Source organism: Aureobasidium subglaciale (genome assembly GCF_000721755.1).
Source record: "Aureobasidium subglaciale EXF-2481 unplaced genomic scaffold scaffold_10, whole genome shotgun sequence".
Classification (NCBI taxonomy): domain Eukaryota; kingdom Fungi; phylum Ascomycota; class Dothideomycetes; order Dothideales; family Saccotheciaceae; genus Aureobasidium; species Aureobasidium subglaciale.
Window position 1 is genome coordinate 427,028 of NW_013566985.1, and position 13,750 is coordinate 440,777.

At 50.9% G+C, this 13,750-nt stretch overlaps 6 protein-coding genes across 6 annotated transcripts; 3 read left to right on the plus strand and 3 right to left on the minus strand.

Moving 5' to 3' along the window:
- Positions 1-578: 578 nt before the first annotated feature.
- Positions 579-740, minus strand: AUEXF2481DRAFT_65624 (uncharacterized protein; the record flags this gene model as incomplete). Its single annotated transcript, XM_013488470.1, has 1 exon — positions 579-740. A coding segment is annotated over one exon (162 nt), but the record flags the coding sequence as incomplete, so codon positions are not given.
- A 3,867-nt stretch (positions 741-4,607) lies between these two features.
- On the plus strand, positions 4,608-5,305 carry AUEXF2481DRAFT_39946 (uncharacterized protein). Its single transcript, XM_013488409.1, has one exon. The coding sequence runs from the start codon at positions 4,697-4,699 to the stop codon at positions 5,162-5,164; it is 468 nt and encodes a 155-aa protein (XP_013343863.1). The 5' UTR covers positions 4,608-4,696; the 3' UTR covers positions 5,165-5,305.
- Positions 5,306-6,739: 1,434 nt separating this feature from the next.
- Positions 6,740-7,847, plus strand: AUEXF2481DRAFT_39947 (uncharacterized protein). The gene has a single exon (XM_013488410.1). The coding sequence runs from the start codon at positions 7,007-7,009 to the stop codon at positions 7,763-7,765; it is 759 nt and encodes a 252-aa protein (XP_013343864.1). The 5' UTR covers positions 6,740-7,006; the 3' UTR covers positions 7,766-7,847.
- Positions 7,848-10,373: 2,526 nt separating this feature from the next.
- Positions 10,374-10,730, minus strand: AUEXF2481DRAFT_217537 (uncharacterized protein). Its single transcript, XM_013488542.1, has one exon. It carries the CDS (start codon positions 10,674-10,676, stop codon positions 10,461-10,463), a length of 216 nt encoding a protein of 71 aa, XP_013343996.1. The 5' UTR covers positions 10,677-10,730; the 3' UTR covers positions 10,374-10,460.
- On the plus strand, positions 10,478-11,632 carry AUEXF2481DRAFT_217641 (uncharacterized protein). Its single transcript, XM_013488543.1, has 3 exons — positions 10,478-10,703; positions 10,784-11,397; positions 11,449-11,632. Exons 1-3 carry the CDS (start codon positions 10,667-10,669, stop codon positions 11,521-11,523), a joined length of 726 nt encoding a protein of 241 aa, XP_013343997.1. The 5' UTR covers positions 10,478-10,666; the 3' UTR covers positions 11,524-11,632.
- Positions 11,633-12,338: 706 nt separating this feature from the next.
- On the minus strand, positions 12,339-13,466 carry AUEXF2481DRAFT_5005 (uncharacterized protein; the record flags this gene model as incomplete). The annotated part of the gene is made up of 1 exon (XM_013488280.1): positions 12,339-13,466. The coding sequence occupies one exon, from the start codon at positions 13,464-13,466 to the stop codon at positions 12,339-12,341; it is 1,128 nt and encodes a 375-aa protein (XP_013343734.1).
- Between the last annotated feature and the right edge of the window lie 284 nt (positions 13,467-13,750).

The following is a 13,750-nucleotide window of genomic DNA, read 5'->3' on the forward strand; positions in this document are numbered from 1 at the left end:
TAGGTGTGAGCAGTGGAGTTGGGAGTGAGACCGGGACTTCCGGCGTAGTGAATGATACCTCTGATATCATCAGAATTGATGGTGGAGGCACAAGCGTTCTGGTTATCAAATCGGAGGAAGTAGTCACCGACATCCTGATCGGCTTCAACAATAATCTCATAACGCTGGCCAATGTTGATGGACAAGACTGTGGTCTCGTAAGGCTCGATGGGTACAAAATCGGTAGCGATGACGGTAAACTTATGGCCGTCAATGTAGAACTTGTAGGTAGACTGAATGGCGCTGTTGAGGAGCTGGAAAAGATACTTCTTGCCAGGTACGAATTCTGTGGGGACCGTGTAGCGAACGCCTGCGGGTTGACCGTCCTTGGCTGCAGGGTTGATGTTCATACCGTTGATCAAACCAGTATCCATAGTTCTGACACCAGCGACCTGTGCATCGTTGTACATGTCGTCGACGGGGATATGGGACCAATCGTTGATGATCAAATGACCGGCATCGACATCGTAGTCAGCAGACTTGGGACCAGCAATGTACATGGGACCAAAGAGACCCTCATATGCTTGGAGAGTCAAATGACTGTGGTACCAGGAGAAGCCATAGCTCTCGGCCATCCACTTGTAAGTCATACTTTGCCCAGGAGCCAGAGCGCATTGAGTGAGACCAACTACACCATCCATCTCGTTGGTGTAGTTTTGTCTGATACCATGCCAATGGATGGAAGTACCATTAAGACTCATGGAGTTGGTGACATGAATAACAACCTCATCACCCCAGCTTGCCTCAAGAAGAGGTCCAGGGAACTGGCCGTTGATGCAGAGTGCCTTTCGGCTGGTACCATCAGGGGCAATAATGCACTCGGTCAGGTCCAGGCTGTATTCGACCGTGTTGCAAGTTTTGGGCACAACAGCGTAAGAGTCATCGTTGATTGTGAGACCACAGTACTTGTCAGTTCCAGGTTGACCTTCACAACGAACACAAGTAGCAGTAGAGGTAGGCTTGGTCGAGCAAGCACTAGTATTGGTGGCAAGAGGGTGGCCGGATGAGATACCTCCGTAGTTGTTGAACTGGTAGAACTTGGCAGTGGAGCTAGTTGTTGAAGCCGAGCTTGTAGTGTTTGTGTATTTACCGGAAGACGTCGAAAGGCTGGTTGCTGGGCCAGTAACAATGGGGGCGGTGGTCAAGGGTGCTGTGACAGTCGAATTGGCCGAAAGCGTCAACACCGTCGAAGCAATGCTCGAGGTGAGGTTGTATCTAGTAGTAAGCGAGAATGTTGCGTTTTGGGCGGAGCTGATCTCGCTGCTCGTTATTGTCGAGCTGGACAGGCCAGTGCCGGTGGGTCCGACGGGCAATGCACTTGTGGTATCAGTTCCAAAAGGTGCACCGCTTGTTGCGCTAGATGAGATGCTGCTTGAAGCACCAGTACCGATTGGCGCGACTATGACGGTCTTGCTCGTAGTCACGAAGGTCGAAACACCAGTACCAGTGGGTCCGAAAGGTAGAACGCTGGTTGTGCCATTACTAAAGGGCGCACCGCTAGTGGCGTACGATGATATACCGCTTGAGGGACCGGTACCGATGGGTGCGAGCACAGTGGACGAAGACGAGGTATCGCTACTGGTACCATTGGCGGGAAGAATCGAGCTGGTAGAGACGTCAGTCTCAGTCGGAGCTGTCGGGCCAGCAGAACCGATGGCGCTGGTAGCATTGCCATATGGCGCTTCGCTAACAAAGCTCAAGGAGACGATGCTCGAAGGTCCAATGGCGATAGGAGCAGTAGGTCCTACGATTGTTGTGCTCCCGGATACAATAGTGCTGGTGCTGTTGACTAAGACGGTTGATGTGGAGGGGACAATATCGCTTGTGCTGTTTGAGAAAGCCGCCGAGCTGGATGCTGAGCTAGAGGAGATAATAGGCGCGGTCGGACCACCAGAGACTGTGCTGGTTCCATTACCATAAGGTGCTCCACTGGTAGCGATGAATGACAAGCCACTCGAGGGCCCAGTGACAATGGGAGCAGTCGGGCCAACTACGGCAGAGCTTTTAAGAGAAGACGTGCTTGGTGCAATGTGGCTGGTATTATTGCCTGACAATGTGGTCTGAGCTGAGTCACTATTATCCGTCTGAGCCAAGGAGGTGGTATCAGGGCTGGAGACCTCAGTCGTCAAGCTCGTCGATATAAGAATAGCCGACGAAGAGGCAGTACTGTTTGTAGAGATGGCCCCCGAGCCAAGAGAGGATGCAGAAGATGCCTCAGAAGACGCTTCGGAAGAGGTTACCGAAGACAATGTCGAGGATGATATGAAGACATCGCTAGACGTCTCTGAAGAGGTCGCGGATTTTGTAGAAGATGCAAAAGACTCAGCAGATGAGCTGTCAGAGGACAGAGTCAATGCCGTGGTGATATCGCTGGACGTGCTGGAGGTGGTCGAGGCAACATCACCCGAAGTGTTTGAGTCTGTGCCAGATGTAGTGGATGAGACGCTACCACTGCTGGAGCTCTTTGGTGCATCTTTGATCTTGCGTGCGCCTCTGATAGTCTTGTTGACCAAAGGCTTGCCCAGTTTCTTCTTCATGTAGCATGCAGTGCCAGACATACTGATATCGATGCATCCTTCAGTGGCATCGCAAGCGTTGACACAATCGGCGATTCTGTTCGAGGCAATGCTGACCGCCTTGAGATCACCACCTAGGTAGTCGACATAGCATTCGATAAGGAAAGTTGCGCCGCTTTCAGCGATGAAGATCGTGTTGTTTGCTTTGGGGCAAGTTGGGCTGGTGGAAGTCGGAAGGACTGACGTGAACGAAATTGTCGATGACGACTGTGCGTCTGAGACAATCGAAGAGGCTGTCAAAGACGCAGAAGAAGATGCAGAAGGCACTGTCAGAGACGCAGAAGCAGAGATAGATTCTGATGAGGATGTTGCAGTTGTCTCAGGTGCAATGGAAGAGATGCTTGAAGAAGAGCTCTCGACCTTGCCAATCCAAATGGCTCCTCTGGCGACGGAATTCTTGACAGGCGTTCCGACTCTGCTCTTCATATAGCAAGCAGTACCAGACATTGCGATAGCTTTGCAACCATCGGTGGCATCACACTCGGCAAGACAGTCTCCAATCTTGTTCGAGCTGATGTATACCATCTTCAAGTCACCACCAGAGTGGTCGAGGCCACAAGTGATGTTGTACTGATTGCCGGTTTCCGAAGTGTATGTAGTACCGTTTGATTTGGGACAGGTCGGGTTGGGGTCAGCTCTGCGAGTCAAGTCGCTGTTCGTGGACCAGAGCGATCCGCCATTGCAGGAGCCATTGTCTTCTCGGCAACCTGTGCCGCAAGAATCGCCATTGCTTCCACTGCACAGTGTCAGCAACATACTACAAGAGCACCCGGCCGCTACACATACCACCAGTTGTCCTTTCCACAGCAGTCACCAAACTTCGAGCCCTTGCAGGTCATGTCATGGCCGCACATCCCATTCTGACTGACAAGCTTGCCCTTGTCCGTGGGAACGCAAGCACCGAATTGCTTCTGGCAGCCAAGGCCGCAGAAGAACGCACCTTCGCCGCATACACCAGTACTTGAGCAACAATCGCCGAGATATGAGTTCAAGCATGTCTGGCCATTGGAGCTGCCACACTTTCCATCTACACTGACAGCGAGTCCATTGACTTCATGAGGTGTACTAGGAGCAGCAAGGACTCTAACTGCACAGAGCAGGGCGGAGATGGTAGAGAAGCGCATGAAGAAGAGTCTCCTGATAAAGAACCAAAATAAGAGTATGGTCCGAGAGGAATGGAAACAGAGAGGAGAGGTGGCAAGGCGGAATGATTGAAGCCCTGACTCTATTGCCTATTGGAAGTTTTCGGAGAGATACTGGAATCCAAGAGCAGTAGACGAGACTGACAACATACTTATAGTGATCTTCTTCGAGCGATCTTTCCAACGAGTTTCATACATGCTCGCCAACTAGCATGCATGGCTCTAGCACTTCAGACCATATCCCGGGCATGACTGACAGATTTGGGTATGGAAAAACTGGTATCCACCATGGCGTACCAAGAAAGAGCATGCTCGCGAGCATAGCAAGGGCAGGATGCCGGCACCAAGCACTCGGCGTGTAGGAAGATTGGGTGGATAGCATGCGGAAGTTCGTCAGAAGTCCGAGAGAAGATACAGAGTGTCCGGACGACGGCTCAGGCGTAATGCACCTGCATGGTCAATGTTGTACCACCATGTCGGACTTTTTAAGTTAATCGCCAACGCCGGCTGATGAAGCAGGTACGACGTGAACAAACTTAGTTGACATGTAGAGAACGTGGAAATTTTCCTTGCTTTTTTGATTCATTGCCATTGTCCAACGACATTGCTGGCAACCCTGGAAGCTCTCTTGCACAGAAAGTGGCGACGCAGAGGCAAGAAGTACGGCTCTCCACTCGGGAGCGCGGAGCAATATTATTCTTGGAGCCTCCAAGCAAGAAGCTCCAAAAATGTCCAAGATGAAGGGGAAACTGGCGCAAGATACTAGCGTAGAAGCTTAATTCAGAGCTCTCCATTGTTGTCCATTTCGAGCATGGCGTATTTTCCAAAACGGACAGCACATGGCGTGACACGGCAAGGCACGCCTCTCTTCTTACCTGCATTTTACGCCTATCCTCAATAGACATACAGTAGTCGGGCACGGGAATGAGAGGCTTGAGGATGCGTCGTGGTAAAGTTGCGGAAACAGAGGTTCTGCGGGAGGTGCCTGGAAGTATGGTTAATCGCCACTTGTCGCGAGCAAACAAGAGCAGCACGCATCACCGAGACTTTCAAGTGCTTGCCATGATGTTGGCACCACTTTTTGACATGCACTTGAAAGTCAACCCACTCTTCTCGACCACGTCCGAGAGATTAGTGAGAAGCTGTCACTTAAAGCCTTCAGTGAGCACGTTGAAGAAGTTCTTCACCAAGCTGGACTGTCTTCACGAATTCACGAATAAATGCAAAGGCACATCACGCGACGGCTCGAACATCACGCACACAGCTCAAGGCTGGTCAAGTTGTGATCTCTCAAATTGTGCAGTATTGCGAAATCATTATATCGTCGCAAGGAAGGTTCAAGCGACAAAGCCACATCTGCGTCCACATATATTCTCCGGAGCCAATCACTATGCATGCATTCGCTAGATGCAAAAGCGGCCAAGATGGCAGAGATCCGAACAGAAATAGCATCCGGAGATTTTGCTTGCTGTACGTGCTGCTTCCTTGACACCGGGATGTGATGTAAATGCCCTCTGCTTGTCACTCTCGTTGCCCGTAGGATCGTGCATCGCGCTATTGGAAGTATCTGCCAAGAGTCCCTTCCACCATGTGTCGATCTATTGCGGCTCTGTACCAGCCCTTGGGGCATCAACTGACTTTGTGATATTTGTGCGACTTTGCAAATTTCATGTAGGGATGTATCGTAATAGTATCCTCTTCAAACGGCCGGGACGATTACTAGACCTTACCAGCTGTCACGCTCTAATCATCTGCCAAGCGTGGGCCGCAAAGATTCAGCCAGAGTTTATAGCTGGACCCACCCTCTACCGTTCTCCGCCGCGACATGAGTATCAACATCTATCCGGGACCATCATTTTGGCCTTCTGACTGCGGATCTCTAGTCTCGTCTCCTCGCAAACCCCGAGCCAGATGGCGACCAAGAGCTACAGTAGTCATCTGCCATATCTAGTGTTACTCGAGAGTATGATGCTTGGGGAATTCTGTATGGTTCGCAGCGAGTGAGACATCGCGGCCAAGACCACTCGCGACCCTACCCGAAGAAGCTCCAAGAACACCATGCCGGACATCTAGGTCTTGGTCCCCGGCGTACCTAGGATTTTTTAAGATCAACTTAACGTGCCTCTCCGTTTGACGGAAACGTATGACAAAGCGGGACGATCAATGGCAGGACTAATCATAGCCAGACCCTCATTCCACGACTTGTATCTTTCCGAAAGCGCAGAGGCGGGAGAGCAGTGAAACCCAAGCAAGCCCAATACCTCTCACGAACATTTGTTCGTGGTCACTGCCTGGCAAGCGACCTCGGACAGCCGAAATCTCAAAGCTCCAAGGCCAGTGTTATGCCTGACTGCATCTAGTGTACCCGCCCTATGTATTAGTCTCTTGATGTCCCGTCCTACATGTCTGCCGCAGTCGGTCGTCCTCTGCAGCAACTCAAGCTTGCCATCGAATGGTCCGAAGCACCTTGTTCGTTCTGAGGTTGCCTCCTCGTAGCACGAAGTGGATCCTGGGCTTCAAGCGGCACACCGATTATCGCTTGTCTAGAGAAATCCGCGGTGAGGGGCGGGTGGAACTGAATAGATCAGATAAACATTGATGAAGAATCATCTCCGGTGCCAGCCGGTTCCGTCATGACGGTGTTCATGATGGGACGATGACGAGGTTGGAGATACATGGAACACGCGACGCATCTTGTGGAAGAACCTCGGGCATCTCTCAAGATTGTCACGCAGACAACCCTGGCCCTCGCTATCATCGACGAAATCTCGACCAAGTCTTAGTCTGTGTGCCTGAAATTACTATCAAGCAGTAGTTCGATGCACTATATTACTCATTTGTGACTTTGGTATCAACGTAGTAAGTATACGGGTATATAGGCCGATGTGACTGCTTGATCACGTCCGTGACTTGAAGCGCATGCTTTTGTCGGAGCGTTGAGATTGTCAACGCCATCTACCCACATCGGGCGAGGGTTTTGTTGGCGAACAGACAAGCTATGCATGATATGATGTTCTAAACAGGTTCTAGGTTGCTAAAGGGTCTGCAAGTCAGACAATTCTGAATCGGATATATAACACGTCGGAATTGGGCTGATTTGGTCTTGATGAGGCCGACGTCATAGTGACCTCCGTGGACATTGGCAAAACATCATGGTACAAAATATCTTCTGCCGACACACTCCTCCTTCTCAGTTCACTTCATCAACGAATACGAACCTCGGCTTTTGTTCTTACAACCATAGCAACCATGGCATCATCACAAAAAGTCCTGATCGTCCTTTCGGATGCCGACCACTTCGACATGAAGAAGACCTCCGGACCAGACGCCGGCAAGGTCGTCTCACAACCCTCTGGCTTCTTCCTCATGGAACTCGCCAAACCGCTTTCCAAGCTTCTTGACGCCGGCTACGAGGTCACTTTTGCTACTCCTGAGGGCAAAGAGCCCGTCCCTGACCCCAACAGCGAAAATCTCCTCGCCTTTGCCGGAAACTTCTACGAGCGCCGTCGCGAGAATGAACTGCTCGCGCGCATGAAGAAGGAGAATGGTTTCTCATCGCCAAGAAAGTTCAGAGATATCAGTGACGAGGAGTTGGAATCTTTCCGTGGTGTTTTCATTCCTGGTGGTCATGCTCCTCTGACTGATCTGGGCGACAACAAGGAGTTGGGTCGTATCCTTGAGCACTTTCACGGCAAGCAGAAGCCCACCGCCACTATCTGCCACGGACCCTATGCTTTCTTGTCCACCAAGGCATCGAGCGGAAAGTTCTCGTACGCGGGCTACAAGATCACCAGCTGGTCCGACATGGAGGAGTCTATGATGGAGATGATGTTGGGAGCTGAAATCCCCAAGGTCGAGGGTGCGCTGCGTGCAGAGGGTGCTGAGATGATCGAGGGCATCGGGCAGAAGGTTGGATACATTACCGTTGACAGAGAGGTCATCAGCGGAGCAAACCCTATGGCTGCCAACCCCATGGCCGATAAGTTCATCGAGATGATGAAGGCTTGAAACGTCACATAATCATGAGCACACGAACCTATGATAATAGCATCACTTAATGACAAACCCAATTCCTTGACTATATGTTACGGTCTCGTTCAGCAAGCTCAGGTCTCTTGTCCGTCTACGATGAAAGAAGAAGGTGACTCAATATGTCAGGATCGGGCTGTGCAAGCCGGACTCGGAGTAGGATGTTCGAGGGAACAGGGCTCGGCAGTGACGACATAATTTATCCTGGCTGGGCATCGTCAGACACCAACCACCTCGTCCATACAACTAGGCTGTCAGGTTCATACACACTCATCAAGAAAAGAGAACCTGTATACTCAGGTCTTATCAACATTTAACCGTGTAATGGATGTCCAACCATCTCTGGCGCAGCATTCGAAATTCAGCCGATTCGTCGTTGTCTGCTGAAATTCGCGCCACTAACAATGAGCTGATTTCGACTAAAAATAACGACAACCGCCACGGGAAATCAACATCCATGTTCTACACATGGCGCTCTACGTGGGAAACCATTGCAATATCATTGCGAGACGAATGGACAGATGCCATGTGAACCTGTGAGTCGTGTATTGACATATGTATATACCAAGCCCGCCACACCGCTTTCGGCCCCGACTGCGAGCTGCGTCCCTCTCGCACTGCGAGGCTCGAAGGGGCTGTATACAAGGAACTTGGTGACGACCTTCAGGGCGGAGAGATTCACCAGGAAGGATGTTCATAAGTAAGTCTGTTGAAGGCATTATGCTCCCCTTAAATCACTCGTCTTTTGCCTCTATACATGCTGCCCACCTGAATGATCAAGATACTAGGCACAAAAATCTCGCCAGTGCCGCCAAAGCTTTACTTGATCGTCATCTTCGCCGTTGATTGCGTATGCCTGAGTCTTCAAGCTATCGGTGGTGGATTGGCAGGTGCAGCTTTTGACCAAGGCACCAGTACTTCCACTGGTACGACCGTCATGGTCGTCGGCATCATCGCTCAGTTGGTCTCTGGCATGATCTTCGCTGGTTTCCATTGCATTGTATTCCCTCGCGGGTCAGCTCAGATCAAGGCGAATCGATATTTGCTGCTGGCAGTATCGCCATTGTCATCAGTACTACCATGATGAACCTCAGAGGATACTATCGCTCCATCGAGCTTTGTCAAGGTTGGAGAGAACCACTCATCACGCAGCAAGGCTATGTCATCGGATTAGATGCAGCGCCTATGCTTGTTGCCATGGGTGTCTTAGCAGTCTTGAATCCTTGTGTGCTTTTGCGCCGTGCGGAAAGAGAGACGGCTGCCAAAGGGCAAGTCACGCCGACAGACGTGGAGAAAGGACTGGCGGAGGGGCTTGATTCGAGTGCGGCAGTCTGAACTTGACTGAGCGATCCGTGTCTGGCGGGAACAGGGCCTTTTGATGTTATAGTGCTTTTCAACCTGAAGATTGCTTCGAACGAGTCAGAAAAACAGCTCCAACTATGAGAATGCTACCCCACGGTGCATTTCAGCTTTTCCTTGAGTCGAAGTCTGCTTCCAAAACAGCTTCTGTACAGTCAGTCATATAAAGACGAGTAGACGAGTAAGTTTGAGAATGAATAAGAGTCACCACTCCCGACGGCGCTGCCACGCGCAAACGAGAATCTGTCAAATTTCGTTACAAGTATTGGTGTCCGAGGTTTTGTCGAGGAAAAAGTTCTTCTATTCGCAAAAGTCAGTCACAAAAGCTGGTGTTCTATACCATGACCATTAGTAGGCATAGCCAAAGTCATGGCATACAGTACTGTCTCAAGCGCATCGAACCCGGAACCCGATGTCGAGATGCAGGCCCTTGAGTTTTCCTCGATCAACGACGATGAACACGAAAAGGCACCGATGCCAGCGGAGTCACTACGAGATCCAGAGAGTGAACCAAGTAGACGTGAGTTCAGTCCACAAGACAGGAAAGCACATCAAACTGACAACCACATCAGACTTCTTGAGCACTCGGGTTTGGAACTCGCGGTGGATATGAAGACATCGCGATGGATCATGCATGGACGGCGTTGTGTTGGACGAATACCCGGATAGCGTCGGCAGAGTCTGAAAAGAGTCCTCAAGGCCAAACTCAGGTCATGGTTGTCTGATGTGCGGCATCGAGCGACGAGGAGTTGTCTGCGGGGACTTTCGGGGTCTTGTCGACACAAGTTTGACGCGTCGGAGCAAAATTTCGACTGCAAACGCCGCAGTTGTGTAGTAACATGTCCGCAGTCGCGCAGGACTAATAAACGTGGCAGTGTCTTCTACTTGGTGTCACGTCGATTTCTTGGTACCCTCGTGCATGTCCTGTGTTGGAGCCTAGGATAATAGTGCGAGGCCGACGGCGGGACCGTGACCGCCTCATCAAAGCGAGGGGGGAGGCGTGATGCGACAACGCACGTTGACGCGGAAAGAGAACCGGAACATGAAAGGGAAACATGTAAGAGGGCCTTGGGTGTCATGTTTGCCTGGTTTTGCCATGGCGGTGGCGCCAAGGGTGTTTGGCCCGTCCTTTGGGGATCCATTCGCTGATGCAGCTAGTTAACGGCGAAACTGCCGGCCGTAGGGAGACCACCACATCGATCTCGTCCGGTCCAGCGCCAATTGCAATATAAGGGTAGATCAAAGACCTAGGGCATCACATGTGTAGACGGTAGTAACTAGCATACGAGAGAAAGAAGAAGATCCAGCGAAATGGTCAAAGACCGGAGCGCTCGGCTGCCGCGTCTTGCTGTGCTCGCACCTGCCGCTCCCGACGACTGGCGCCCGCCGTGCCTGCCGCCTGCCACAAACAAAGCCAACTCCCGACCCCCGCCGTCGCATTCCCTCTCGTCCCTCTGCTTCCTTGCCGACTTGATTCTACTCTCCTAACTTTATTGACGACAGCCTTCTTCTCATCAATAAATGGAAACATATTCAAATCCGTTGTTGGACGGCCGTCGTAGGTTTGCTCCCGAACCCTTTGCCGGTACGCCGCCATTTGTTCTCGCAACAGGAGCCGAAGCTTACTGACTTTTGCAGCCGCATTTCAAAATCAGTCAAGCATCCCATCGCAACCAAAGGAACAAATCATGGCCGACGCTCGTACCGATTCACGTGAGATACACGCTGGAGCCGAGATGAATGGCAACAGCGAAAGTCGTCCCCAAGTACCAACATGGTCAGTCGCGAACGCAAAGGAAGCGAAGCCTCCAATTTTGCTCCAACGTGCGGCCGAGCACGAACTACCAAACTCCGAAGCCAAAGTCGAAACGGAGCTCTCTGCCGGAAGTCACGCCGCCTCGGCCGACGCCGATGCACAATCAGACATTGATGAACTACTTACTGGCGGCGATGCTGAACCGGAACCTCCTCGGTATGATGGCGACTTTGATATTGAGAGACACGACTACTGGTGGAATCTGCTCGACATGGACAATCCTCGACATTCCAGAGCTTCTAAGGGCATGCGCTATGGTACAGAACGCAATCCTAGATGTGATACGTGTGAAAGACAGAACAGAGCCTGTATGACGCGGCCTAACAGCCACGATAAGACTGGATGTGTTCGGTGCTCATACACTCAGAGTGGTTGTTCTCATGCCCGCGAAGCCAGAGAATCTCATGTAAGTTTACAAGTCTCATCACACTTTCCCGTATGTGTCAGCCATGTTCTTCTCTGGAACACGAAGTAGAACGTGTTGTAGATCAAAACTAAAGCTTTACTAGCAACAACGAACTGGATTCCCGCTGCTCAAGATTGCCGGTGCTCGCAAGCGTGATGATATGGACGACGACGACTCTCGCAGCCCTCCTATCGAGCTTGCCGCAAAGCGTCCGCGTCTTTCGAGTTACAGCGGTGGGTTCCCAGAAGGAGGTAGAGCTATGAACGCTACCCCGTCACGCCCTACCTTTGATGCTTCTGCTTCTGTCAACGGACGTCATTACTCGCCAATCATGGCACCAGGATCTGGGGCAGAACGGGAGAGAAGTGGCGTGAATGGCGACAGTGCTCGATCTGCTCGACAAGACGCAGACAGCCGACAATACTACGACTCACATACCGACAGGCCTCGACACGATGACAGATACCAAAAACACGACCGTTATGAGGTCTCTGCTCGTGACATGGACAATCTGTTCAATTTGGTGGACAAGCTGCAGCGAGAAGTGAGAACACTTCGCAGCAGACTGGATGGCATGGAGACGCGGGTTGACAATATTAGTGGAGCTGTCGATATCTACAGGTCGTAGAATAGCTTAGAGTGGGGCGATGCGGCTGATGATGATGACGATGAAGAGTGTTTGAGATTCGCTATATTACAGGCAGCGGTCGGATGGAGACGAATTGTTGCAGAATTTGACACAACTTGGTGACTGGGTTGTAAGGCATTGCTGGTAACGCAGGGACAAGGATGATATACGAGATACGCTCACGAATGGGCCGGAGCTTTGTTATGGCTGATGTTTAGATATGCTTTGCACAGGACGAAGCAGTAATCGAGATGATAAAATGTTATTCTTACACGACTTCTGTATCCATTTTCATCTAGTTCATATGTACACGTGTCTCTCAAATCTGCGGATGACCATATCTTCACAGCCATACTGCTGTAGCAGCAGCCAAAGTCTTGTCATCCTCATCCACCAACTGCGTCCTTGCGACCTCTGTAATCTTGCTTCCATCGAACGACAACACAAACACGTATCCCTCCTCGCTGTCCGTCAAAGCGAGATACTCGACATCCTCCTGCCCTTCCACAATCGGTGCAGGTTCAACAGCATTAGCAATACCCCCACTCGTCGCCGTCCCATAAATCTCAATCGCCTCACCCTTAACCAAGCCCTCCTCGTCAAGTGCAAAGACAGCCACATAGCCTTTCGTCTCCTTTTCCAATCCTCGAGTAGAAGCGTAAAGAAATCTAGGAGCCCCAGAAACAGGACGACTAAGTCTTACTTCATCAGCCCAGTAGTTCTTCTCATCTGTATCTTCTGGAATAATCCTGACGCCGGAGATAAGGTCCAGAGTGCCAGAGTCGGAGATCGAGAGGATGTCGACGTAGCAACTGTGTTCTTGTACTGAATACAGGATTTTTCCGTCGGGGTGTGGCCAGCAATGTCTAGGTCCGTCGTTTTTCCGACTTGCTAGCCATTGCTGTTGATTTTCCAGTTTTCCTTGATCAGAAGAGATGGTATAGCTCCAAATGCAGTTTTTTCCGATATCGGCAATGTAGATATTTTTGCCATTGGGGGATATATCGATAGAGTGGGAACCATGTCTCAGACCGCCGAAATCTCCATGCGCGACTCCAGATCTCTGCCCGTCGTTTTCAGCGCCTTGATCCCGGAATTCTAGTTGCTGAAGGAGGGGGCCGATACTGCCATCGCTTTGGTCAATGGCGTAGATTTCTCCTGTAGGACCGCCGGCTGAGTAGATTGTTGTGGATGAGTTGCAGACGTAGCCACTCATTGCGCGAACGGGTTTTGAGTTCAAAGGTGTGAGGGTGTGGTCGGTGTTTACTTTGTAGGAGGCAACGGCAGGAGGAGATGCCCACACGGTGGTGTAGAGGGTCTTCTTGTCCGAAGATAGAGAGAGCCAAGAGTGTCCGCCTATAGCATCGGAAGTATGCTTGATTTCCAGTTTACATTTTCGAATGTCTTTATCAGGTGTGAAGCGCAGCGTGAATAATCTAGGCGTGTAGAATGTGCCGACGATGAAATCCATAGTGGAACCAGAAATCCAATAATTGATTGAAAATTTCAAGGCAATGTATGAAATCGGTCGGCGGCTTGGTCAGTTTGGGAAATGTGTTTGAAGATTGTCGTGCGGTTTTGTCGAAAAAAGGTGATGGCATTGCTTCGGAAGTCGATCTCTGCCTGAAGTGCCGCTTCCGAACAAACGCCTTCTCCGCAACGTTGGAGGCTGGAAGCGGCTTTGCAGTAAAGTTCGGGCAAAACGCCGTCAGTGAGCGATCTGATAGCGAACAAGAATCCTTCGACAAGGTAGGA

Coding starts and splice junctions, on each gene's coding strand:
- AUEXF2481DRAFT_39946 (XM_013488409.1), top strand. CDS start 4,697: ATGCGTCGTGGTAAAGTTGCGGAAACAGAGGTTCTGCGGGAGGTGCCT.
- AUEXF2481DRAFT_39947 (XM_013488410.1), top strand. CDS start 7,007: ATGGCATCATCACAAAAAGTCCTGATCGTCCTTTCGGATGCCGACCAC.
- AUEXF2481DRAFT_217641 (XM_013488543.1), top strand. CDS start 10,667: ATGGAAACATATTCAAATCCGTTGTTGGACGGCCGTC. Junction 10,704..10,783: donor TCCGTTGTTGGACGGCCGTC/GTAGGTTTGCTC, acceptor TGACTTTTGCAG/CCGCATTTCAAAATCAGTCA. Junction 11,398..11,448: donor AAGTCTCATCACACTTTCCC/GTATGTGTCAGC, acceptor AACGTGTTGTAG/ATCAAAACTAAAGCTTTACT.
- AUEXF2481DRAFT_217537 (XM_013488542.1), bottom strand. CDS start 10,676: ATGTTTCCATTTATTGATGAGAAGAAGGCTGTCGTCAATAAAGTTAGG.